At 34.4% G+C, this 27,724-nt stretch overlaps 1 protein-coding gene and 1 non-coding gene across 4 annotated transcripts in view; one reads left to right on the top strand and one right to left on the bottom strand.

Moving 5' to 3' along the window:
- The window catches only part of CADM2 (cell adhesion molecule 2), a 1,089,711-nt gene that overhangs the window by 257,602 nt on the left and 804,385 nt on the right, over nucleotides 1-27,724 (bottom strand). For all 3 annotated transcript variants that reach the window (XM_004775049.3, XM_004775051.3, XM_004775050.3), the window contains one exon: nucleotides 149-298. In XM_004775049.3, the coding sequence (XP_004775106.1) occupies nucleotides 149-298 (150 nt within the window). The remainder of the gene's footprint in view (nucleotides 1-148; nucleotides 299-27,724) is intronic.
- LOC123394593 lies at nucleotides 9,601-9,707 on the top strand. Its single transcript, XR_006609352.1, has one exon. It is a non-coding gene; the product is annotated as a U6 spliceosomal RNA (small nuclear RNA).

The raw sequence follows: 27,724 nt of genomic DNA, 5'->3' as shown, positions 1-27,724 counted from the left end.
AAAGTATTTAATATTTAACATGTTTAAATACAAGCAGCAGCAGTTTGGTAATCAAAACGAATAATTTGAATCATCTCAGAAAAATAAATTCATTATAATTAGGATATTTCAGAATATGATTAAAACATTTAAAAGAAAATGTATTCACCTTTCTTGTCATCAAAGTACAGAGTCTGTTGAGCTGGATTTGACCACTGGAGGGAGGTGTTATCATTTTGATCAACCCTGCAGGTCAAAATCGCAGTTCCACCTTCAACAACCGTTACATTCTGTGTTAGTGGAAACTGCCCTTGGCTGCCTAAAAAGGGATTAAAGAAAATGTTGATTAAATGAAAGTTATAAAATGATTAACTTCCCAAGAGCTGCACTGGACTTAACTTTTCACTCAAAAAACAAAACAAAACAAAACAAAAACATTCAACCAACCACACAACAACAAAACTATATATTACAAAAAGACAGAAAGAATAATTGAAAATTCTTAATCAGGGACAACAGTTTTGCATACCATTAAGACTCCTTCATACTCCCTTATGTGTTCCAGAAAAACTTCTTTGCCTTCTAGGCACACATGAAGATTTATATTCAAATAGTAACATGATTATCATTAATTTCCTTTGGCCTTGCATTAATTATATAGGATGGATCTCATCATCTTTGAAAACAAGGCACTGGAATAATTTTGGCTGAATTGAACTCCCTAAAGCGGCAGAAGATACCACATAAAATACTTCCCTGGTAGCTTTTACAATCCTGAATAGTCTATGAAATATGGATACTAGAACTGTAGTTTCAATTTCTGATAAAAGAAATTTAAAAAAAGAATCTTATTTTACCAGAGCTTCTTGTAGATGTAGCTGTTTTTAGAAACACGAGAAAACAATGTAAGTATTTTTCAAAGAGTGTTCATCTTGCAGACTATCTACCAAAATCTTCAAAAGATTAACCTAGGAGACAGAGATAATATTCTCCTTTGTTCCTTTTTCTACTTTCCTGATTTTCCCCAACGAATATATATTTCTTTCATAATCAAGATAAAAACACATATTTTAAATGACCCTTGTCAAATTGGATATCATTAGAATATAATCAAGTATTCCGTCTTCCTAAGTACCATAGTACTTTATTAAAATAATTCATATAATAACTTTACTTAATAAGAACACTTCTAGTGGTTAAAACAAAATTCATGCACATGGAAACATAATACATAAATTTCACTTCAGCAAGATGATCTGGAGATAAGCTCTGCCAAGTCTGGTAACAATCATCAACAGAGGTAAAAAATGACTTTCCAGAGCCAGGTTAAAATACTATTATGTGAGCAAGGTAGTTCATTAAGTCAAGGATAATTTACATATGCAAGAACATTATGATGACTTAATCACACCCATGAAATATATTTCCCTTTTCTTCTTTAGTTTTGTAATGATCCTGTCATTACCACAAGCACCACTTGAGGTTATGCGGGAGCTATTGGCATAAAGGATCTTATTACCAAGAAGCCTGTTGATTGGCACTGTAAGAGACACAAGAGCCTGAAGGGGAAAATTTCTTTCCAGATCTAAATGACACAAGCACGGAAGTTCATGACCACGTTATAAAATTAAGCCTATCAACTATAAAATCTGATATCAGTAGCTTTGTCTTCTCAATGCCAACCTCTTAGAGTCACTATGGCAACTCCCCAGGATATCTCCCTGTAGTCTTTAGGGTGGAGTTTTTAAATTGAGGTTAGGAGATGTCTGGAGTAAATTCTTTGATAGTTGACTTAAAAGTCAACAGGAGCCAGAGTGGGATGTGTTTTGCCTTCAGCTCAGAGGTGACCTCTAGCAGGGAAACGTGGAAAACTATCAATCTTGTGAAGTGAGGTGAGGCGAAAAACCATGTAAGAGAAAACATGAGCTAAAACAGAAAGAAGAAATAATTACCAGGGATATCAGATTAACAGTTCATAAATATGAAGCTCAGAATGATTTCGAGATATTTTGCTCAGATTCCCGAGCTTTGATGTCACAATAAACTTGACAGTGGGAAGGAGGAGGGATTCTTTAGTAATAAAAAGCACACAACTGCTAATAAGAATACACAGTGCATCCCGGGTGACAATTTGACTATCAACTGGTACATAAATAATATTGTCTGCTTCTTTAAAGAAGTGGAAAAAGAGCAGTGATGCTTGCAACAATTTCATCCACTACATTTGCAAAATAATTTTGAAAACATCCCCATAAGAAAATATTATCCTTCTCATTTCACAGATGGGTAAACTGACACTGGGAGGTTAAGTGATTTTTCCATGGTGAAACAAAGTCAATGAACCATTTGGGGTTTGTTCTGAAAGTTCAACATTTTATTCTTATTTTTCCACAAAGGCTGCAGGGTCATAGTAACTTGATTACTATTTGCTAAAGTGTGAATTAGATAACAGTAAAAAATATAAATGAGTAAGTGTTTTAACAGTGAAATTTTCAGTCGCATACCTAGCTGAAATACGTCCTCATAAATTTCAGTTGTAGCATTAAAATCAAATCAGAGAGAATGTCAATATCAACTGCCCTCACATAGCCTATCCTATTCAGAACTTCCTTTTGACAAGTATTTTAATCTTTCCTTACCGGCCTAGAGAAGAAAGAAAGTGGTATTTGCTAGGGTCTTCTGCATGTGGGTTACTCTATACACACTTGCATACCTATTCCTTATCCTTTTAGGTAGCAGATTAGGACAACTTCCCTCCATCTTGTCCCCACGTGGGTTCTGACTTTAAAGAGTTATGACTTCAGTTCCCTGGGACTTGCAGCCTAAAATCCCTGCAGTCAAATAATTTAGTTTTTCCCCATAGAGAGCAAACTCATGTGGAGAATCTACTAATCTTAAATACCCTTAGGATATGTGGTTTCCAAAATCAATTCAAAAGCCAGTTTTGTAGACAGTCAAACTTCTTCTCAAGCTTTGAATTGCCTTTTACTTCTAGTTATAACCTGGAGAGAGCATCAGATTAACTGCCACTTTTCTCTTTTAACTCTTTCTGGCTCAAGGTTGTCATTTAATTCAATTTTAGAGAGTCTTTCTGAAGAAGTTACTAATTTTCTCAATTAGCAGAATCAGTATGTTACCAAAATTGAGGATTCATTTTTAGGGCATTCATTAAACAAATATTTCGGGGACCTACCACATGCTTTGCCTTATATAATCAACATCATCTGAAAGATGCACAGAGGAAGTTTATAAGGAGACTACAGAGTTGGGAGAATTTGCAAGAGGATATAAAGGCAGGGGAGAAGGCAGTCTGTTTGTGGTATATAACTCTCTCTTTATTCCCCCCATCTATAAGGATTTCTGACATGCATTGGTCATATCATACTTTAAAAGGATCCTTCCTCCAGCTAAGCTCAGCCCCATCCTGGATTTCAGAGGAGTTAATCCTTGTCAAACAAGTGTATGCTCAAATGTAAGAAAATAAAACTTATCTTTGAATCAGTTTCATTGCTTAACATTCTGTATTGTGCACTGAAGCTTCCGGTGGTGCTCACTGTCCAGTAGGAAAGCATCTCCTTAGAGCAGTGGCTGGCATTATAGGGGAACTCGTGACAGGAGAAGGACCATAGTAACTCAAGTCTGCTACATTTGTTCATTGTCAAAACAGAGGGGCACAAGGAGAGACATTCCTTACTAAGGAAAAAAATATAGAAACTTAAAATCATAAAATCCTTGTTGGTATATTATCTTAAGACCTTTTTTTTTTTTTTTAAGATCTGATTGAAAATCATGAGGAGTATACGTAAGATACAACAGATGTAATCTAGAACAGACATATCCAATACCATTGTCAGAACCCAAAATGGGACATAAAAAAAACAACTGTGTCAAATTTATGCTCCAGAAGGGGACAAGCATACGAGACAAAAACTTTCCTTAAATATTGAGTAAATAACCCCTACCTAATCTCTCTTACGTAGACAGGGCTCTGAGATGGAAAATATTTTACTTTCCATTCCTGGTCCAATTTCTTTTGGGTCAAAATTCATTTTAAAGATTTATTTAGTTATTTTGAGAGAGAAAGAGAGTGAGAGAGAGACAGAATGGCAGGGGGGCACAGAGGGAGAGAGTGAGGGAGAGAATCTCCTGCAGACTTCCTGCATGGAGCCTGATGAGGAACTCGATCTCACAACCCTAAGATCATGACCTGAGTGGAAACCAAGAGTCGGCTGGTCAACTGACTGAGCCATCTAGGCACCCCAGTTTTCATAGTACTCTTCCTCTGTCACCCCATCTTCCACAATCACTAAGCCAATGGTAAATATATGAAAAATACAGCTAAACTTACCTGAGCGTTCACAATATTCTAGGCACTATTCTAAGTGCATTTCTTTTATAAGTGATTTACTTTTCATGCCAATCTTGTTACCCTTTCTACCTTGAAAATGCTGGAACTGATGCAAAGAGAGTTTAAATAATGTGCCCACAGTCACACAGCTGGAAAGTGCAGCAGCCAGATTTGGAACCTTCCCACCCTGTCTTCAGACCTCACATACTTAACCAAAAAAAAAAAAAAAAACAAAAACAGAAAAAACAAAAACCTGCTTGGGAAGGAAAGTGAACTTAATTCTGACTGAGTAACTGTTATAAAATAAGCATAGAGTTTGGAGTTAAACATTTCAAAGATGCATTTCAACCTTTTACATCTATTTTTAATAACTGAAGGAACATTTGAAATTCAAGTAAAAGCTGTGATGTGCTAGAGCGGGCTCATACTAGCTCACGAGAGTCAACCGAATGTAACTTTTCTCACTTCATGCTTAATGACATGAGCTTCAAATGGACCTCAGTGAGAGTCTTTTCACTATAGAGATTGGCAAACAGCTCGTCAGCGTCTTTTTTTTTTTTTTCCTCCCACAGAGGCAGTTGTTAATCATTTATATAGCACACCACTGGAAAATCACCTTTAATGTGTCTTCTTGGGGCTCTTACCTACATATTTAGCATAAAAAAAGGGTTTTTTTGTTTGTTTTTTGTTTTTTTTCCTGAAAACCAATGAGCTCTTTCCAATGTAATAAAACTCCATTTTTGAAGTTCTTCTCTTCATATTTGGAGCCTTCTTCAGTCCATTTTCCCCTTTATCCTCAAATCATTTTCCAAGAGTCCTTTTCCCCCTCCCACTCACCATTCTTCCAATAAAAGTCCTCTAAATTATCTTCTTTTCCCCCGCCTCTACTCTGCTAAACTGGTAGTTTTCTTAGACTGCCAAGTTTATTTCTAACTAGCATCAGGGACTGAAACCCATTTAGGCTAGTTGCAGTAGTTATATGGAAACCATTTGCTAATTTATTGCTGTGAAAGACACTTTAATGAAGAGCAATTATTCAATAGTCTGCAAAGATGGCTTTCCTGACCCTGTCTTTAAATAGCAGACAGAGAAGCTGCCATTATTCCTTTAATGTTTCTATTTCTCATATGCTTAGGGAAAAAATGGTTCAAACCGTTTCTTGTCTGGATCAGGAATTACCAAATTCAAACTCAAGTGAACAGAGTCTTGACTCCTGTTGACCTCAGTTAGTTAAGAGCTGTCCTTGCTTCCCACATTCCATGCATGCTTTCACTGACTAACCACCAAGAACCCAACACACTGTCACGCAGCACATAAAGAAGCAAATTCTAAGATCATGGCTATCTCGACCTTGCTGCCAAGCTGTGATGTGCCATCACTGTAGAGGAGCAATAAACAAAGCAGTGGAGAGAGATCTTTGAAGCCAGCAGTATTGTGGAAAGAGAGCAGACAGGCAAAAATGCATGTTTGCACACTGATCCCAAAACATGGCTCTGCTTCCAAAAATGGCATCATTCAAGCCTTGCTATCTCCTGAATGAACGATGAGTGAAGGCGATGGTTTTCTCCATCTCTCTTCCTGCACTAAAGATTAAATGTGGGGCGCAACAGTGGATCCGTGCACGCTGTGCATGAGTGCTTACTAACTAAGGGCAGTAATCACCTGAGATATATCTAGACAGACAGGCAGAGGGTGAGTCTTTGCACATCTGAGAGGGAGTGAGTTACAGTCAGTGGTTTTTTTGGGTAAATGATCAACTTTTGTGGGCTATTTAACAGGAACTGAGGACCTTCATTATTTTTCTTCCTGAAAATGAGCACAACTTTCTCAGAGGAAGAACTGGATTTAACAACAGTGAAGGGAACAAATAAAAGCAAGGTGTGAAAGAATTGAAGATGTGATTGTTCCATGAGAAAGAATAAACTTCCCATGAGATAAACAATACCACATATTTTGATTCTTCATTTGGGAATATATTTATGCTTAGAGAAAACTGTCAACTAAGTCTACAGAATTGTTTAATTCAATAGAGGTACTGGTATCTGAATCAAGTGGCATAAGTAATGCTTTGATTTGTTTTTAAATTTTTTTTGTCCTCTCAAGAACCCCATTTTAAATGCAAAATACTGGCCTCATTAAGGTTCTCATATTTTGGTCATGAAAAACACAGGTGCTAAATGGATCAGTAGATACACAGGTCCTTAAATATAAGAAAAGGGTTCTTGGGGGGAGGGGGTTTGGGAGAAGGGGGTGGTATTATGGACATTGGGGAGGGTATGTGTTTTGGTGAGTGCTGTGAAGTGTGTAAACCTGGTGATTCACAGACCTGTACCCCTGGGGATAAAAATATATGTTTATAAAAAATAAAAAATTATATTGAAAGAAAAAATAAATAAATAAATAAATATAATTAAAGAAAAAAAAAAGAAATGACAGAAATAGGCATTCATTTCTCAGTGAAATACAAAGGAAGCTTACTATTCTCTAGGTCTTCCCTTAGCTTTGTGTCTCCCTTCCTCCCCCCTCCCTTTCATCTGTTCCATCAACAGGTATGGGATTTATACAAAGAACCTGAATCTTAGAAAGTTCAAGATCATTCTTGTTGCTTAGAGTCTAAAAATATATCTAAATGCACACATAGCATGCTATTACTTCCACTAAATTACCAAAGGCAGTCTAAACAAATAACCTTCTAATGTGAAAGTTGTGGCTCAGTAGTTGTGTGTACTGAAACACACATTGCATACTAAAGCCTATTGGATTGAAAATCACAAATACTATTAACACAAGCTTAAAATTCTCAAGAGAAGAGCAATAAGTGCTCTATCATGTGAGAAAGGAAATTGGAGGAAAAATTAAGACTGATAAACTAAGTGCAAAATGTTCCCACTTTTGGAATGTCCCTCTGTTCTTTAAAATACAGAATTCTCTAGCCATTTTCTCATGATTTCATTTTAGCTTTTAGGTTTGTCTAAACAACTTTAAGTATTCCGTTTTCCTAGGTGACCACATATAATTTGTTTTTCTTTGACTCTATCCTTTCAGGATTCAGCTTGTCTTATAGAGTATAACACCTGGTATCCACCTTCTGTGCCGCCCCTCTGCCCAGCCACTATGGAGCATGGCCATCAGTCTGGTGCTGCCTGCCAGTTTCCATAGAGACAGGAAGCACATTGGAGACCTGTGTTCCATTGCAACTGCCAGACCAAGGCAGGGAAGAAACAAAGCTGGCGGGCAGTGGGTCTTGGAAGGCCAGGAAGGTTGGAAGGGCTTTCTCCTCCTGATATCAGAGCATAGCAGTGCCAGACTGGCAGCTTCAGCAGTTACAATCCCGTAGACCAGATCCTGGTGTTCGCTATGGCCATTGTGAGGGACCCATTCTGCTCCCAACTCCTGGAGCAGAAGCTCTGTGTACTCAAAGCTTGGCCCAGGGCCTTTGCTGGCTTCTGATCCATGACAAAAGGCTCTTTCAGATTTACAGTGGCTCCCACAGCTCCTGACCCAGAGAATCATAATTCTCCTGCAGAAATTTCACCTCTCTTTCCCTTTTCCAGAATGTGTAATAGGTTTTCCTGGACACTCAAGCAGACCAGGAAACCAATGGGATTACCATTGGGTTGTTTCCAATTAACCTACACAGTGACTGTGAGTAGGTGACCCAGTTAACTATGCAACATCATACCAAAAGTAGTTACCATTTGCTGTGTCTAAGTAAGATTTATAATTAGAGTCAGTTCTTGATTTCAGGATCAGGGCTGGCCTGAAGAAATTTGTAATGTAGGTGAAATGAAACATCATCCCCTTCCCCTACGTTTCAAAAATGTTTTTGTGAGATTGTGTACCTCAGCCTTCTCTATTATAGGTGTTCCCAGCAGTTTTTCTTTCTACCTAAAGTAGATTTCTCCAATTTCATCCATTAATTTTATATTACTCAGCCATATCATATTTTCTTTAATTTATAAAATTCTAAGTTTTAGAGAGTATTTATAAAATCCTAGGAAATGCTGTTCTATGACAGCTTTATGTTCTTGCCTAGTGCTTGTATTGCCTCAGTATGTTTTAAAACATTATCTGATTTTTAAAAGAATGCTCAATATTTTAAAAATATATATTTGTACAAAACCAGTTCTTTTCATTCTTTATTTGTTTTTCTGCCTACTATTCTGTGAAAATGCATAATAAACAAAAAGCTATTAAAGGGTCACGGATTCAGACTAAATGTAAATATATCAAGCTTTGCAGCTGAAATAGATTTTTGAAATAAAAACATTAAAATATATTTGTTTTCATTAATTTATCTATATTTAATTTATTCCCTTAAATGTTTTGAATCTTCTCAAAAATTCTAATTACAATTTATTGAATGAGCATGTATAGTTTTTTTTTTTTAAGATTTTATTTATTTATTTGACAGAGAGAAATTACAAGTACACTGAGAGGCAGGCAGAGAGAGAGAGAGAAGGAAGCAGGCTCCCTGCTCTCCCTGCTGAGCAGAGAGCCCGATGCAGGACTCGATCCCAGGACCCTGAGATCATGACCTGAGCCGAAGGCAGCGGCTTAACCCACTGAGCCACCCAGGCGCCCCGAGCATGTATAGTTTTTCAAGAAAAAAATTAACTTGATGAATTGTTCACATTCATATTCATAAAGTTGTTTCTTTTCCTACTCATACAGATCTTTAAGTATTGCAATGTGGAAAAATGAAAAGCAAAGGAAATAATTTTAAAATGAAAAGGAAACTACATCTCTCACAAAGCATTATGAAAAAATAAGAGAATTTTAAAATTACTTTTATAACTTCAAAAAATGCTAACATGTAATTATCATGCGTGTCTAAATTCATTTTATCTTTTTAGAATACTGCTTTCAGGGTGAATGCGCAAGACCTAGATATAACTGACTAGCTTTACTTGGTAACTGATGAACATCTGAGAGGCAGCCTTCCAGAAAAAAGAAATTTATGACCACAATCACAGTCTGGTTCACAGTGAAGCTCAATCACGTAACTAAATTCTAAATTGAGATGTCAACCTGGAGGAAATATTCTGAAAAGGAACACACAGATGGTAGGACTCTTCTGAAGACAGTGAGGAATATAGTGCTGACTGTACAATAATCAATCTTCTGAAAGCAAAAAAAAAAAAAAAAAAAAAAAAAAAAAAAAAAACAACAAAAAAAACCCCAAAACAAAAAACCCACAATGGGTGGGACATAACTATTTAAAATTGAAGATCCTGGGGAAAACTTCAACCTGAGACAAAAGAGGGAGAAAAGTGCTCACTTCAGCAGCACATATACTAAAACTGGAATGATACAGAGAAGATTAGCATGGCCCTGCACAAGGATGACATGGAAGAAAGGGCAAATGATACCTATAATTTCCATGTCACCCTGTAGGTCTTAGAATGTCCATATACTTAAAGAAAGTAACAAATAAAGTTGAATTATGATACATTTTAGAATATTTAATAACCTCAAGGAAAATTTAAAAGTCTAATAACATTGCCAGGAGCAAATTAAATGAAAAAATGTAAGACAATAGAGCGAGCATTATTAAATCCCAACTTTAAATATACAATTGCCTAAAAAATACAAAATACAGCTAGCAAAATAAGGTAAACATAGTAAGGAAAGGCATAAGTGAGAAGACAATTAGGACTTCAGTCTGGTTTTTATGCTAGCATTCCCTGATTCCAAATGAAAAAAATATATACAATCAAATTAATTGTTGCCTAATATATTGTTGTGAATTAGTGATTTCGCTTAGTTGTAGGAGATATATTTCAATAACATCTTTCTTTTGGTGCAACATACTTGCATACTCAGCAAGCATAAAATCGTATTGACTATTAGCCAAGTTGCCTATAGATTAATGTTCTGTTCATATCTTATTCTCTGCAGAAATTTTAAATAATTGCATTGGAACATTGAATAGAGATGTTCATGTAAAAGAGCAACAGAGATTCTATTTGAATTATAACTCTTTGGATTAAGGGACATAATATGAAATTTTGAGATATCATAGATACAAGATATATCAAAGAAAAAATATGGGGCATCTGGGTGGCTCAATGCGTTAAGCCTCTGCCTTCAGCTTAGGTCATGATCCCAGGGTCCTGGGACTGAGCCCCATATCAGGCTCTCTGCTCAGCAGGGGGCTTGCTTCCCCCTACCCCTTTGCCTGTTTCTCTGCCTACTTGTGATCTTTCTCTCTCTCTGTCAAATAAATAAATAAATAAATAAAATCTTTAAAAAAAGAAAAAAATGATATCAAACATGACGTCCAATAATATGCAATCAGTTCACATTAGGCATATGAACTATACACATAAACGTATATAATGTTAAGGGTTTCTGAAAAATTATCTTCACCTTCATAACAGATTTTGCCTATAAAATATACTTCATGACATTAGTTTATTCAACAAATACATTCTTTGTGCCAAGAATGTGCTTAAAATAGTAGAAGCTAGAGATAAAACTATGAACAGGCTAGAAATGTTGTAAAGTTTTGTCTTTAGAACTTACAGCCTAGATATAAGCAGTAAAACAAGAAAACAGAAATTTATACAGGAAAGCCTGGCTAAGAAGGTGGTGAAATTTCAGCTGAAACCTAAATGGGGAGAAAGTCCAGCCATTTAAAAATTGCCAGAGGACAAAATGTTGGAGAGGGGTGGTTAATATTCAGAAAGTAAGTTACCTGATATAACAGATACTAAGCAAGAGGCAGGAAAGAGGTTGACTAGTGAAGAACTGAGAACAAAACAAAACAAAAACCACTGAGTCTGGTGCATGAAAAACAACAGACTTATGGTCCAACACAAGGTAAGAAAGAATGTCAAGGTCAGGTAAAATATAAATACATAAAAATGCAGGGCTTTTTATGTCTTAGTAAGGAGCTTACACTTATTCTAACATGCAGTGGTAAGACACTGAGGAAAAAGACTCAATATACACCCCTAGAAGACACTGTTTTTTCTGGTAATAAATCATTATTCTTAAATCAAGGATTTTTAATCTTAGAAATGAATCACTGTAAAAATAGTATTTATAATCAAGAACCTTATTGAGAAAATATAAAAGAATTCATTAAATTACTGGATAATCTGTAAAGGTAACTAATCTTTTTTTTTTTTTAATTTTACACTGTAACTTTTACTGACTTGAGTTTGTACCAAAACAGAATTGTTACCCATAGACCCATATCCCCCTGACTCTCTGAGAGACAATTTATTCCTTATGTCCACTCTGAAATGTCATTGCTTTGGGAAGTGCCTTGTGATTAACAATGGAGAATTTCTGTTTTATTGCTTGTTTTAAAAGCTGTAGTAGTATCTGGGAGACAGGAAAGTATTGCTGGTAAACTCTCTACGGCTGTACACATTATTTTTAAAACAGTGTACTTTCTCAAAGATATATTTCCCTGAATGGAGAACAACACCATGCTTTCAAATAAATAATGAGTTCCCAAAGGACTGCAATGGAGGCAATAAAATATTTGAATTTTTCTCCTGTATACGAGTGTCTTTTATAAACTTTATAAAACAAATTTTCCTTTGATTAATATAATAGAAAAGAGTATTTTCTGTTCTAATAACAGCATTTTTATGCCCAAGGAAACTATTAGTATGTGAACCTGAGACATGTAGAAAATTCTTGATAGCAGAGGCAGAAACTCATGTTACTTTTAATTCTTTAAATGGCATATGATATTGCTGTGGACATAGTGGGCATATATTTTTGAACACATGAAACGTGTTCAAAATGATACCACCTGAATAATGAAGTGTTGATCAATATGTGGTAACATATAAATCAACTTGGACTATTCCCTAAGGAACAAGTTCTCTTTTGAAAAAAAAAAAAAAAAGTAATAACACAGTGGTTAATAGGATGTGTTTTTTACTGTTTGATCATTTCTAAATGCACAAAGATTTCATTAATGTTGATTTCACCCATCTTGTCCATGTTTACGTGCTTTGATGTTCAAGTCCTTTGTAGTGCCACATTAGATCTAGGGGAACACTGCCCTATGAGAGCAAGTGGAGACTGCTGTGGGAAAATATTAAAATGAAACTTGATACTTTGTATAGATTTGTACAGATAATTCAGCTCAAAGAATTCTACTTCTGATAAGGCAGAAAAAGAATTAGTGCCATCTTCTCATATCTCTTTTTGGGGTTACTACATTTGTAATCTGTTAATAGAAAATTATAATGAATTGAAATGTTTCAAATGGAAATTATTAAAATTAAACTTCAATAAAACAAGTTGAGATGGAATTGAAAATAGTTCAACTGATTCCTTATATTTTAAGAATGCATGTTCTGGAAAAATGGTTGCAAAATGATAGCTGAAAAAAAAAAATATTGATAGCAACACCAGTGATCCCTCCCTACGATATTGGAAGGAAAGGGTTAACAGCTGGTTCTTGGTCTTTCCTTTAGTTTCAGGGAAAGCCTAAAAAGTTGGCTCTTGGTTGAAACATCCTTGCAGTTCAAGGAGTTCACAGATGTATATTGGATCCAAATAAATGACAACTGGGGAGGTCCTGTGTACTAGACTATGCACCTACATTTCAGAGTTGGGAATATTTATTGAATAATAAATGAGGATTGACTAAATGACCTTGTACCAGAGAATGGGAACTGGTGACATAATCTTGTGAAGGCTGCATGCCTACTAAGTCATCAAAATTGAATAGACTCCAGGGGTCTCTGAGTGGCTCAGTGAGTTAAGCGTCCAGCTTCTGCTTAGGTCATGATCCTGGTGGGGTTCTGGGATCAAGACCAGCATTGGGCTCCCTGATCAGTGGGGAGCCTGCTTCTCCCTCTCCCTCTGCTGCTCCTCCTGCTTGTGTTCTCTCTCATGGTCTCTCAAACAAATAAATAAAATCTAAAAAAAAAGAAAGAAAGAAAGAAAGAAAGAAAGGAAGGAAGGAAGGAAGGAAGGAAGGAAGAAAGAAAACTGAATAGACTCTAGAAAAGCTTCTCTGAGGTGTGGTACCTAAATCAACGCAGTCTAGTTTTGGATAAGGAGTAACTGCACACTCAGAAGCATTTCAGGAAGTCACAAAGCTTTGCTAGTTCTTAACATCCTTTTTGGGTCACTTGTCTTAGACCTTTGGATCCATTTGTTGTTGGATATAGCCTGTTGTGTCTCATGGATATTATCATATCCATGAAACCAAGAATTGTGCTACTGCTCTAGTAAATACCAGAATTAACCAGAATACCAGATTAACAAAAAGTATCATTTCTGCATAGTCTATCTGCTGAGGTAAATGTTCGTCCAATAAGAACAGAGTAGTCACATTATTCATGCTCAAAACTATTCCTATTTGTTCCTGTTTCCTTTCCAGACCAGAATGAAACTAAACAGACTGCCATAGTTCATGAATTCTACATATAAATTTGTGCAACAACTGATTCTCATTTCAAATTCCTAGTTTTATATGCTTTGACAGATCTGAAACCAAAGATATATGCTGTGTTAGATAGATAGATAAATATAGATATAAAGATAAATATAAGATATGTATTTTTCTCTATATTTAATATATAAATAAAATATATATTACATGATGCATATTATTAGTAACAGCTGATACCTCGCATTGCTTAAATTTAGATATGCATTGACTGCTGTGTTTTGCAAAAGTTTTAACACATCCTTGGAAGGCACAGATTTTTCAACTTTAGGGCACTGAATAGGATAAGCCACAGACTCAGAGAGCATTTGTAAAAACAAAACAAAACAAAACAAAATTGCAAGTGTATCAGGTATTAGCAGCAACATGGCAATAAGTTTACGCTTCTGAATACAAGTATTTCTGAAATGGCAAATGTGCGTGGTTAAAAATCAATAATTACATTTAGTAATGATTCATTAAGTTTATGTTCAGGACTATAATCCCAAATCTCACCATTTATATAATTGACCAGCTAAATTAAAGGTACCTACAAAGATGACTACGAAAAAAAAATGCAGTACATAATTTTTTGACAAACTTTTTCTCACCAAGAACAACAGCTCTTCACATTAAAGGGTCAAATCTCTGTAAGCAAAGTTCTAAATGCAAAGAATCCATCATTACTCAAAATTGAAAAATGAATGATAAAATTCAATAAAATCTGCTATTTGTTACAATTTGAATTTCATTAGTACTAAACTCATAATTTATAATGCCATGATAGTTACTTTAAAAATATATAATGTTTATTTAATGAGGGAATTTTGACATGTAATATGCTCCCTTATTTTTTCTTGATTAAGCTTGTGCAGCCCCAGGGCACAGGAAATATCGACTCATATGGCAGGGTTGATAAGCATCAACTCTCCCTGCTGACTTGGGCCAGCAGGCTGCTCATGAATCCAGCAGATGTTTCTGCTATCTGGGCCAATGGAAACCTTATGGACCTTTTTTCCTTCATCTCCTCCCAGGAGCAAATGTTAACACAGCAGAAATTTGGATGGATGCCAAATAGAAAGCAGAAGTGTTGGTGAGAAAATAGGGTACACTCTTATCCATAAATAGTGGTCATCAGTGGTTTGAATTGAGTATTAAGCCATTTTAATGGCTTATTTTTGTGCATTAGCTACTTCATTTAACCAAATCCCTATAAACACTTCTGTTTATAACATAATACAACAGCATTTGTCCAAACACATAGATCTAATCCTTGAATATGCTAATTGTTTTAAGATACAAACCAGAAAAAAAAAAAGAATCTGAATATAAAAAGTAAGACAGTTGTTTATTTCTAATATTTTTCTTATATGAATGGAAAGCTACCTAATTGTCAGCTTGCAAATTACTCAACTTAATTTACATTTTGTTGATGTCATGTTAAAAAAATAGCAATAGCAGGCTCAGTTTTGATAAGAATTACCAAGAAAAAAAAACAATTAAAGGATTAATCTTAGCACTCTTTATTGCATATCATTCTTATTTAGCTGAATTTTAAATATATACTTTCAAGAACCCAGTCTGATTAAACTCCCATAGTTGTCCCTTATCTGTGTCTCTATCAGGCCACCCACACTGACCCAGTGAAGTGTCCATCAGTCTTGTAAGATTTAGATTTTATTACCTATATTCAAATTCTGTATTTTAGAATTCTCTCTTGCCTTTATGTAGTTTTCTCCCCTAACCAACACATTAATTTAAAGGGAAAGTTTTAAGAGGTGACACATGTTACTGAGACTCCTAAACTATGTATTGCCCCCATTTATTATAATATAACAGGATATATTTCCTACTGACACAGGGGTAAAAAGTTAGGAAAGAAATCTGAATAGAGAAATAATTTACTATTCATTAATTTTTCTTATTCTAATATTATTTATTGAACACCTACTATGAGTAAGACATGTGACTTACTCATAAACGCAAGTGAAAAGAACTAAAGTGTAGAAGCATACTACATACATAATACTTGATAGGAGTTGTTTTAATAAGGTCAACATTGACAATGTCCTATGATATACTCTATCCACTCAAAAAGCAATGTTGAGTAGGTACTTGATAGAAGACTTGTTTTCATTTGTTTCCATGATTACTTTAGAAAGGGCATGTCTTTCTGAGTGAAGTAGCAATGTGTAAGTAGCTAAGAAGTATTGGCAGTATTTTAAAATGCTTCCTGTGCATGGCACTTATAGGTGTCATAAGAAAAGACACTCACTCATATAACTATCCAATGCCAAACGTTTAATAGTTTTCCCCCTTGTACTCTAATTGTCAGAAATGTAATTTTAAAATTCCTTCAAGGATTTTGTGGGTATTACTTAGCTTTGTTAATGAGAATAGAAATTCTGGTCCAGAAAGCTGGCAAACATAGCCATGAGACAGAGACACTATAGAGATTTAATTGCCTACAAAAGTATTCTTTGCAAGCTGTGCAAACACTCCTTGCTTAAATAAGGAATCAAGATGATGGAGATTTTACATCTTAGTGAAACAACCACAGACACAGTTTCTGGTTTTTGTAATGAAAAAAGCCTCACCAAATAGGCTATCTTTTCATTATTTATATTGTTTTTGAAAAAGAAGACTTTAAAAATCTTTCAGAAGGCTCATAATTAATGAAATAACATAAAACAAAAGAATCAATTATAGGTTCATACATACGTCATATAAGACAATCAAAATATTGTGTGTTATTAAAGAAATAATGGAATATAGAACATAAGGGTGGAGAGAAGCACTTAAATCCATATTCCAAAATTAACAAAATCATTCTAATTCTAGTTATTGCCCTAATAATCCTAGCATATATTAAGTAAATAAAACTATATGTTTAAAATAGTCAATTATTTCAGTATTAAAATAATTTGTGGTTTAAAAATAACAGCAAGATAGAAAAGAATGACAGCAAGAATTAAAGACCAACTGATGAAAGACAAATGAAAAGAAGACATGAGAATCACTTTGGTTTTCCAGAGAGATGAGAGAATAGATGGTGGTGTCACTAATTAAGATCTAGGCACAAAAGGAAAAGCAATGTATCTGTTAATTTTTTTTCATTTTAGCAAACCACCCCAAAACAGTGCCACACATCAACTACCATTTTTGTAATACACAGTTCTGTGAAGTGCCAGTTTGTATTGGGCTTCACTGGACAGTTCTTATAATCTTGGCTGTGCTCCCTCAGACATCTATGGTCAATTACCAGTCATCTGCTTTTGGGGACTCTGCTTCTGGGGATAGGCTGGCTGTCATCTGGGATGACAGGTGGTGACTGGGCTTGATATCATGGCTCCTAGCTCGCAAGACAACAGCCCAATGAGCAAGCAGTTTCCAAGACTCTCAAGTTTGTTTCAAGTCCATTGGCCAAAACTAGTCACAGGGTTAAGCCCAGAATCAATGTAGAAAGTGACCACCCAAGCGAACAAATGTAGGGTAATGTGAACAAAACAGCAGCTACTGGACAGACTAAAGTAGTTGATTATTGAAGAGAGAATGGTATATCTAAAGGCAGGGGAGAAATTAAGAATGAAAGTTTTTCATACTCCAAATATTGCAGGAAAACCAAGTTTATAGAAGATCAGAGTCATGTTCATGGGGAGTGACCACCAATATGACTTAGGGGCTTTGCCATAAAAAGATTAATTGAAAAAAATGAAAGGAGAAAGCAGAATGCAATATTTTAGAAAATGAGAGGTGATCAAATGAAGATATTAAGTGTAATGAACACCTTTGAAGAAACTTGACAATGAGATTAAACAAAAGTGACTGAAGAGAGAATACAGAATTTGAGGCAGATTTTTGTTGTTTTATTATTTACTTCTTTATACAACTTAGTAGCAATTATGCTGTATAATCTTCATTCTGATTTGGATGACTTCTGTCTGCTCTATGGAAAATTATTTCATAAATGTTCACTTTGATCCACAAGGCAGATTGAAAAGAGCAAGAATAACTAGTACCAGTATTTTCCTACTTCAGGAAAGGCATCTCAAAACAGGTGCTTATTTTTAGATAAGTAGTTACTGTTATTTGTTGGTCAGCACAGTCTTATTTTTTTTTTTTTATAAATGTGTTGGCCTGATGTCCACACTTTTTTTCTCCCATAGCAATATTAGCAAAACTTAAATGAAAATAAAAATATAACATATTATAAAGGTAAATAAGAGTACACCTCACCTCACCTTACAGATTTCTCTTAAATAGTCTAGATCTTTATTTTGGAAATGTTATTCATTTTTAAGTGCTGTGGAAGCCCAAGAAATACTTTTTTTCTTTATGGTACATTGATAAAAATGCTACTGGCCCACTAGATATTTCTCAATCTCTCACATCTTTACCAGTATAATCATTGTTAACCTACCTGTTGTACTATTTACTTCTGTTCTTAAAATAAATAATTAAGGAAATCTAATAGAAAACATAAGGAAATAAATGCAGTTTCTCATGGACTAATAATCTTCACAAATGTACATATGTCCACTTTTCTTTACACATATGGTAAGAACACAATATCTACAGATGTGTAGTAGCATATAGAGAATAATAAAAAAGAAGCTCAGGTTGAACAAGGGAGAATTTAGTCATGGTATGATTGTTTCTGAGAGTTGCCTTACAAATATGAAGTCATCTAAAAATAAATTTTATGTTTAAAAGAAAACATTGACTGCAAAAAAAATCAAATTATATAAAAGAACTCACATTCTCTTTTGATAAAAAATATGACCCATACAGGGCACCTGGGTGGCTCAGTTAGTTGAGTGGTTGCCTTTGGCTCAGGTCATGATGGAGACTTTGGATCTCGACCACGTATCGGGGGCCCAGCTCTATGGGGAGTCTACTTCTCCCTCTGACCTTCTTCCCTCTCATGCTCTCTCTCACTGTCTCTCAAATAAATAAATAAAAATCTTTAAAAAAATATGACCCATATATACCTATGGTTATGAAATACCTAGAATCTCCTTAAGTATTCTGCTCATAATCTTATAAGTGGACAATGGCTTAAGCAAAATTCCATCTTAGATTTAACAGTGATTAAATCTAATCAAGTCATAAGTCCTCTTGTGCTGAAGGAAAGTATGAACTATCATGTGCATTTGGCAAGAGGGATTTATTTATGTATTACACAATGAAAATAATGTGTATGAAGAGAGTGTCCTTAAAATGGCATGCAAATATTTCTTCTCAGATGGCTCCCCATCCAGATAGTTAAATGCACAAGTAAAAATGAACTGCAGGGGCAGCTGGGTGTCTCAGTGGGTTAAGCCTCTGCCTTCGGCTCAGGTCATGACCTCAGGATCCTGGGATCGAGTCCCACATCGGGCTCCCTGCTCAGCAGGGAGCCTGCTTCCCCCTCTCCCTCTCTCTCTCTGTCAAATAAATAAATTCTTAAAAAAAAAAAAAAAGTGAACTGCAAAGCAACTTTAGGAGAAAGGGAACCTGAGGCTAAACAAGTAGAGCAACAAGTAAGATAAAACAATAGGAGGTGAGTGCATCATATATACATATATATATAATATGAATTATAGTAATAATAAAACAATTATTTTTATGCAGAACTGTGTATATATACATATTGATGCTGAAATATTCCTTCAACAGGAAATAGAAATGGCACTCTTTCTAAATGATGATTTTCAGTAAGTGCATTTTTTTAAATAATTTTTTATTTTTTATAAACATATATTTTTATCCCCAGGGGTACAGGTCTGTGAATCACCAGGTTTACACACTTCACAGCACTCACCAAAGTGCATTTTTAACCACCAAATAGTAAAAACACATTAACAATTCTATTTTCATCTTCTTCTTCCCCCCAAACTTTCCAAAAGATTTTCTCTTGCTAGAGTTATGCTAGCTAAATTAGATCCCATCCAAGTGGATATCTTAGATCACTTTCTTGATCTATCTGATATGAGGAATTTGAGAGGCAGGGCAGAGGGTTGTGTGGGGAAGGGAGGGAAAAAAAAAATGAAACAAGATGGGACTGGGGAGGGAGACAAACCATAAGAGACTCTTAATCTCAGGAAACAGACTGAGGGTTGCTGGGGGCTGAGGGGGAAGGTTAGGGTGGCTGGGTTATGGACATTGGGGAGGGTATGTGCTATGGTGAGTGCTGTGAATTGTGTAAGACTGATGACTCACAGACCTGTACCCCTGAAGCAAATAATACATTAAATGTTAATAAAATCAAATAAGAAAGAAACAAAGAAACAAAGAAAGATCAATAAGAATTTTCCTACTATTCTCTGGCTGAGGTGTTAAAGGGGTTAGAATCCATACCTATGCATACTTTGCCAAATGCATATGGGATGGGATGAAACAATAGTGAGTTCATCCACTTTGATTTTAAAGTTTGCTTCCTAAAGATTGTTCATCATTTCTTGTGGTCCTAACTCCTATTTCTGTTCTAAATTGGGACACTTGAAAATGTATTCTACAAATTAGTTTGGCTATAGGTTTGTCAATTTTTTTTAATTTTTAATTTTTTATAAACATATATTTTTATCCCCAGGGGTACAGGTCTGTGAATCACCAGGTTTACACACTTCACAGCACTCACCAAAGCACATACCCTCCCCAATGTCCATAATCCCACCCCCTTCTCCCAAACCCCCTCCCCCCAGCAACCCTCAGTTTGTTTTGTGAGATTAAGAGTCACTTATGGTTTGTCTCCCTTCCAATCCCATCTTGTTTCATTGATTCTTCTCCTACCCACTTAAGCCCCCATGTTGCATCACCACTTCCTCATATCAGGGAGATCATATGATAGTTGTCTTTCGTTTGTCAATTTAAGGTAAGTTTTTTACTGAGCACTGATTTTATACATTTTTATTGAATGATGTAAATTGTGGGGAAACTATAATGAAATTTTATTTTAATCAGAAATATTGGAATAGGAAGGCAAGACAGTAAAAAAATAACTAAGAAATATGGGAAAAGGTGAGAGGAGAAGAACCAACCATGAAAACATGAGTTTAAAATACAGCAAATAAGCTCCATGCAACTAGACACATTAGAATGTCATGAGAAGAATGTCATAAGGAATTTATTTATGAAAATGATAATGCAGAAATACAAAAAGAAAAATTTGCATAAGTAGATGAAAGTTAGAGAAAGAAATATATGCATATTTATGTACACTTTGGAAATATAATAAGCAATGAATTTGAGATGGTTTAAAAGGAAACATGAATAAATAATGTATAACCTGATTTATACTAGAGGAACAAATAAACAGGAATGAATTAAATTGTGATTCAAAGACCATATCAAATCAAGTCACATTATTTAGCAGAACTTTCAGGCATAAAAAGATATATCCCATTTTTCAAATACTTTACATATAACAAAAGTTGTATGGGATTCATATTCCTCTTTCAACATGGGAATCTTTGAGTAAATAGATATAATCAACATAATTGGTAAGTAAAAACGATTACCCCTGGTCATTTATTTATGAAAGATATAAGAAATTTAAAAAATTGTTAAAAATGCTTTACCACTTATGTTGAAATAATTACGTTTTCCTGATCCACAAAATGTAGCCCCTCTAAGTAAAGAGCAGAAATAAGTTCAAGATGTATATTATTGTCATCAACAGCATGAATAAAAGTAAGTCATAACTTTTAAAGTAAATAGATAGGGAATGGCAAGGTGGAAATTTAAAACTAGATCTCATATTAAATAGTTTTCTATTCAACTATCTATCCTGAAACAATTTTTTCAGGGTCCACTGTATGTCAAACATTATAACAGGCATGGAGTTTTAAGATGATAATAAAAATGAAAATGATGATTTGAGTTCAGTAATGCACATGAATTTGAGAGATCCATGTAGTAGTATTTAATAAAACATTATTCTTTCTCTTTCATATTCTTCTTAAGACGAATGTCCTTTTTTTCAAATCTTAAGTGCCACCAGGTCTCTTTTATTATAAACAAGGTAAAGATGCATTTTTTCTATCAATACATTTAATGTTCTCAATACAGAAAGACTACACTAAACCTAGAATGAATGATGCTTTCCCATTTGATACTTGTTATTAATGTTAGTTAATTAAATAAAAACTTATCAATTAAAACTTCATTTTCCTGGAGTAACAGTGGTAAAGGCAAAATTATGATTTTACTATGAAAATCGCTTATATATTTTCATTATACACAAAAAATGAATTCATAGATTTTTTAAAAAATTGCTGAAATATAAGCAACTGGCTTGTATATTGATATGTGCATTAAGGTAATTTTCTAGATCAGCGAATTCATGTTAGAAATGGTTGCCTGTACTAAAAATCCTTTAATAAAAACCTTCTACTTTTTAAAGTACTGAATTATTTTAAAGGTAATTTAGTACCTAATAACATGTAGGCGTGAATGAATTTATTTGAATAGCAACCAAACCGAGCATGGTTTTCTCTTAAGTGAGAGTGTAATTTGTCTGGCATGTCAGTGAGTAAGTTTATTGTATTAGATTGTATGTAACTGAAATAATGGAAGATCAACCTCTAGTAATCTTGTAATACACAAATTCACCTAGTGTAGCATCAAATCTATTTTAAAGGGTATAATTTGAAAGAATTAAAAATACCTAAGAGCTAAAGAACAGAAGTCTGCATAGACAGAAAACTCAGTTTATACAATTCTGAAGGAAAATGATTATCTTAAGGCATTCTGAATGGATTTTTTCAGGCTTACATAGCTACAGCATAGTCATCAAAACTTGTTAAATGCTATGCAAATCTCTTCAGCTCTGTATGTAAGACCTGGGCCAGCATATTATTAATTCCTGCAGTAATAGAACCAATGCTATCAGTAGTAATGCCATTATGCTATTATAGAGCGAAAAGCTTTTAAAGTAGGATAACTTTAATTGTTTTGCAGAAATGCCAATGCTCTCCTTTTTAGGATTTGAAGTAATTATAAAGTTTACAAAATAATTCTGGTAAATGAGCATTTAAAGGTTTGGGTCTTAGCTTGTTATTTGATACTTCAGTTCTTTAGTCCTCTACATAGATACCTTTATAAGTACATGCTTATTAAACATTCTTGTTTAACATTTGTTACATGTTTAACATATTAAACATTCTTATTAACATTTGACTTTGCTTGCACCTATTTTTAATGGAGGTTTATTAAAATTACATGAGGAAATTGCTATAGGGAAGAACTTATTTTCATCATTATTGGTGTATGTATGTGTATGGGTGTATGTATGTGTGTGTGTATACATATAAATGCAGAGAGTCATGTGTTATGTGTGTCTATGTATGTGTATTTTCTAGATCCAACTGACTAGTAATAATTTAGCTACACACACACAGAAAAGCTGAATGAAAACTTCTTCAATCATTTTTGAATATTATGAAGATTTATCACCCTGAGCCTGGTGGACCTGCTGGCTATTAACTATAAACTATTCAACTTAGCTGCTTTCCAGTATTTTCATGGTCTTCTGAATGCTAAGAACAGTTACCAGTGTTATCTAGAATAACTATAGCACACGATGTTATGTCTGACTTGAATAAGATGATCTGTTAGGATGAAAGACTTCATAATCCTTTGGGAAAATAAAGACTAAAAATGAAGCCTTAAAGAAAACTTTTTAATTTTTCTAATTCCAGAGTTTTTCTCAGCATAAAAAATTAGTAATCTGCCTGGGTGCATAAGATTGATAAAAATGTTCATGAGGATACTATTTTTGCAACTGAAAATAATAAAGAATGGGCATTAAATAAAATACACCATGAAATTGTTTTTATAAATGAAAACTTTTCAATATGTTTATATTAAAATGTATCTTTGTTTAGGCTGTTTTGCATATGGTGACTCTACTAATACATATAAATATTTCATTAAATCTTCCTCCTTAAACTGCTGAAAATAATTGCCTTTCTTTTATTAATTGCTTCTTTCTCATGACAAGAAATTCCACTATGAATTATGCCATATAAAATGTCTTTAAGCTATTCATATTAAATTTAAAACATCCATATGCATATGAACTCAAATGAATACTATTTTTTGCTTTGTCCATCTAAACTAAGAGGCTGTGCATTTGTTTATTGATAGACAACATCTATCGTGTCTGTTCTTAGATTCTTTGGTAAATTTTTAGCTAGAGCTAAAAGTCATATTCTTCAGAGAATGTGAAAGGATGCAGAGGAAATGTGGTGGGAGGTGAAAAAATGCAGGCAAAGAATTCCATGAAAGTGCTAAAGCTATGGATTAAGGGTTATCAAAGACAAGTTTCTCAAATTTAAGATAATTTTCAAAGCTAAAAGTATATGCCTCAAAAATGAAATTCATGTTTTTCTTCCTAGGAACAATATCTTCTCTTTAAAAAGAAAATATCTCATCTATTGGACTTACTGTAATTATTATTTAAAACAAATTATAGCATCTCATCAACTTTCAGTCTTTTTCATTCATTAAACACACATTTATACTTTAATATTTACCATTTAAAAATGCATTGATCTTACTATGAGGTATCAGGAATGATCGATATTGAAATGGACCCTAACCTTCATGAAACTTTCTTTTTTTCTTTGTTGGGGATTTTTATTTATTTGAGAAAGAGAGAGAGACCTAGCAGTGGAGAGGGGAAGAGGGAAAGAGAGACAGAGAGAGAGAGAAGTAGACTCCCTGCTTAGCAGGAAGCCCAGTGCAGGTCCTGGGATCATGACCTGAGCCCAAGGCAGAAGCTAAACCCACTGAGACACCCAGACAATCTCTTTATGTAACTTTAAAGCACAGAAAAATCAAGGACATTAAACCAGTAAGCAGCAATCTCCAGTCTCTCTCTGAATGATGTTGTATATGATTGATCAAATCTCAGATAAAAATGTGCCTGCAAGCTTTAACATTGCATAGAAAAGTGATAAGTCAACAAAGTAAATACTCAGTAAGTGATTAATACATATGCATATTTGACCAGTAAAAGACTGTTTAAGTGACCATTTCTCTTATCTGAAAATAGAGATTTGAAAATACAGGTACTTTTGTGGCAGGGTTAAGTGTACTAAAGGTTCACTTAGCATCACGTTATTGTACAGGGACAGCTAAGCTATTCATGAAAATGCTATCTTCACCTTCCTATCTGCCTTTATAGCTGAATTGCATTGCCTACCTTACTTTTTAATTAAGTGTGACCATATCGTTACACGACAAAAGATTGTGAGCAGAGGAGATTGCTTATTTTGTAGGCTTGACCCACTAAGACATCCCAAACACTTTGCCATGTTCCCCTCCCATTCTGGCTGACTATGTGACTGGCAGATGGGCAATGAAATCCAGGAGGTTTTTGTGTCTCTTCGTTTTTTTTCCTTAAAGAAGATGACAAAGCCCTTGCTAGTCTGTTTCTGAAGGAGGAGGACCAGGCCTCAGATCAAGAAAACTCATATCTTGTTAATAAGTGAACAAGCAGAAAAAAATATCTTGAATATATTATAACCATCACACAGTATGTGTTCCTTTTGTTATAGCGGCTAATGCTACCTAATATATTCATTAAAGGAATCACCCAATAGAAAGAGCATATTTTTTAGCTGGCAACGAAAATGAAGATGAGAATTTGGAGTGAAAAAAAAAATGAAGAAAACTAGAGATGAAAACAAAAAGAGAACTGAATTGCTAAACACTAAAGATTGTACTCAGCAGTGGTAAGTGATAACCCAAAATGTGGCTTCTAAATGAGACCAAGAAAGATGTGAAATATAAACAGGTGGTTGTTGTTGATCCTCAATAGCATTTTGTATTTTGAGGTCTATATAAATATCTCTTCCCCTAAACTGAACTTCTTACTTAGTCCCTGGCTGTCAGTATTCTTGCTAAGGGGGGAAAAAAAAAGTTACCGTTCCCTAACAATATTTAATTTTTAACTGGTAGTTTGGAATTCTGTAGTAAACTGTATATTTGTTATTAAAGACTACACCAAAGGAAGTAAAATTGGGTTAGAAATATAGAAATGTATTTTGTTTCTGAGAAGCAGTGTCTATCTTCATTCAAGGTTTTTATTGAAGAACTGAGATATTCAATGAATTTTGCTTGACAAACATATGCACATAGGAGACTGAGACAATGTACACCTAAAATGCGCATACATATATTTAAATACAGACTTAAGCAGGTGAAGACAAATTTTAATATTAAAATGCAACACCTTCGAAGCTAAAAATCACTGAAAAGAGCTTAATGATAAAATAAAATCAGTTAACACTATGAAGGTTCTCGCTCTCTCTTTTTTTTTTCATACAAATGCATGTGAGTGTCTTGTCTTGCACAGTTTTAAAACGGGTCCAACTTGTTTAATGTTTTATAAATTCTTTGGTTAGGAACGATCCTGCTAACCTCATCTTTGTTCTCTCCCCATGATATTTTCATTTGCCTCCAAAAGTGTCAGAGGTGCACAGATTCTTTTATCAATACATTTTACACACACACCAAAAAAAAAAAAAAAAAAAAAGGAAAAATACAATACTATACCAACTTGTAAAGGTTCAGTGCATTTACTACCCCTTTTGCTGAAAAACTTCACCTTTCTTGATTTATGACATTCTAGTTCAACTTAGAAAAAAATGAAACCAGTTCTTTCTGATCATTGACAAAACACTCTTAGGAAAGATCAAAATCTCTTCTTCAGCTCATTATAGATCAGCTATCTAGACAGATAGAACATGAAGAAAGACAGATATTGCATTTTGGAAAAAAAATGCTTTTCAGAAATAATTCTATCAGCACACCATAAATTTCTAGTCTGTTCTCCATTTCTTTTTGAATATTTACCTGCAAAGCAGAAGCCCTTTTTGAATTCCTTTCTTCATTCTCACCTAGCTCTCTTCTTCATTTTTCCTAAGTATGTCATTCTAATACATTTATAATGTTTAAAAGCGTGTAACACATAAGTAAAAACTCAAAACCTGAGGCGAGACTAAAGTTATTAAGGACAGGATGTATAATATCAACCAGATATATGTTTTCCTCAACTACTGTATGGGGCTTGTTAAGCAAGTTAAGTTCCCCCCATCCAGATAATACAAAAATACTGAATTCTAGAATATTCCTCGAGAATCTTTTCAGTTCATTCAAACTTAAGGTAGTAAATACATATTCTGTTAATGCATCCATAGGAACATTACTTTTTATTCCACTTCTCTGGAGAGATATTGATTGATTCGTGGATTGACCAATAAGTTTAAGAAGTTCAGGAAATGCTGTTATTCTAACATGATAATTACTTAATGTTACTGAATCAATGAACTGTAGCCTACACTTCACTGAACAAAATGCTCCTGGTCTAATTTAGATTGATAAAGTGCTCACTTCCAGGGCTCACACACCTTTACAGAAGAATTATTGTTTTCCTATTCATAAAAATAAGAGGGTTATCTTATTCCCTGTGAAAAAGGGAATAAGAGGAGCACATATCTGACATCTATTATGGGACACACTGTGGATGACATTTAGCCCAGACCACAAAGTCTAAGCAGTACATCACTGCATTGTTAAACACAAATGCAAAAACTTTGTACGACTGCCCTTGCTGTGAAGCAAATTATTGAAGTGTGTGGAAAAACATGTCTGGATTTCGAAGAGGGGAAAATCATTTGTAGGCCTTGAATGAGGGCATCAACAAGAAGAAAATGACCACATTTAGTGGAAAATGAAGAATTAGAAGGGTTCTCCAGATACTACAGTTCAATGTCTTTATGTTTCCCATTATCTGTCATCCCCTTGCCATTTTTTAACTGGGTAGGACTTCAACATATTTCTAGAATGGCAATCGGTTTTCATAGTTCACCCTACTACCATATAAAATAATTACATTTGGATATGTTGTTAGTGGTGTTTCATTTTTAGTGGTTCATACAACAGTGTGAAGATACTTAAAATTCTAGCATCCTTCCCAAATAAGCACATAGCACTGGGTT

The sequence above is a fragment of the Mustela putorius genome, unplaced genomic scaffold (assembly GCF_011764305.1).
Source record: "Mustela putorius furo isolate JIRA1106 unplaced genomic scaffold, ASM1176430v1.1 tig00003834_pilon_pilon_pilon, whole genome shotgun sequence".
Lineage (NCBI taxonomy): Eukaryota > Metazoa > Chordata > Mammalia > Carnivora > Mustelidae > Mustela > Mustela putorius.
This window is presented reverse-complemented; position numbering and strand designations above follow the sequence as displayed.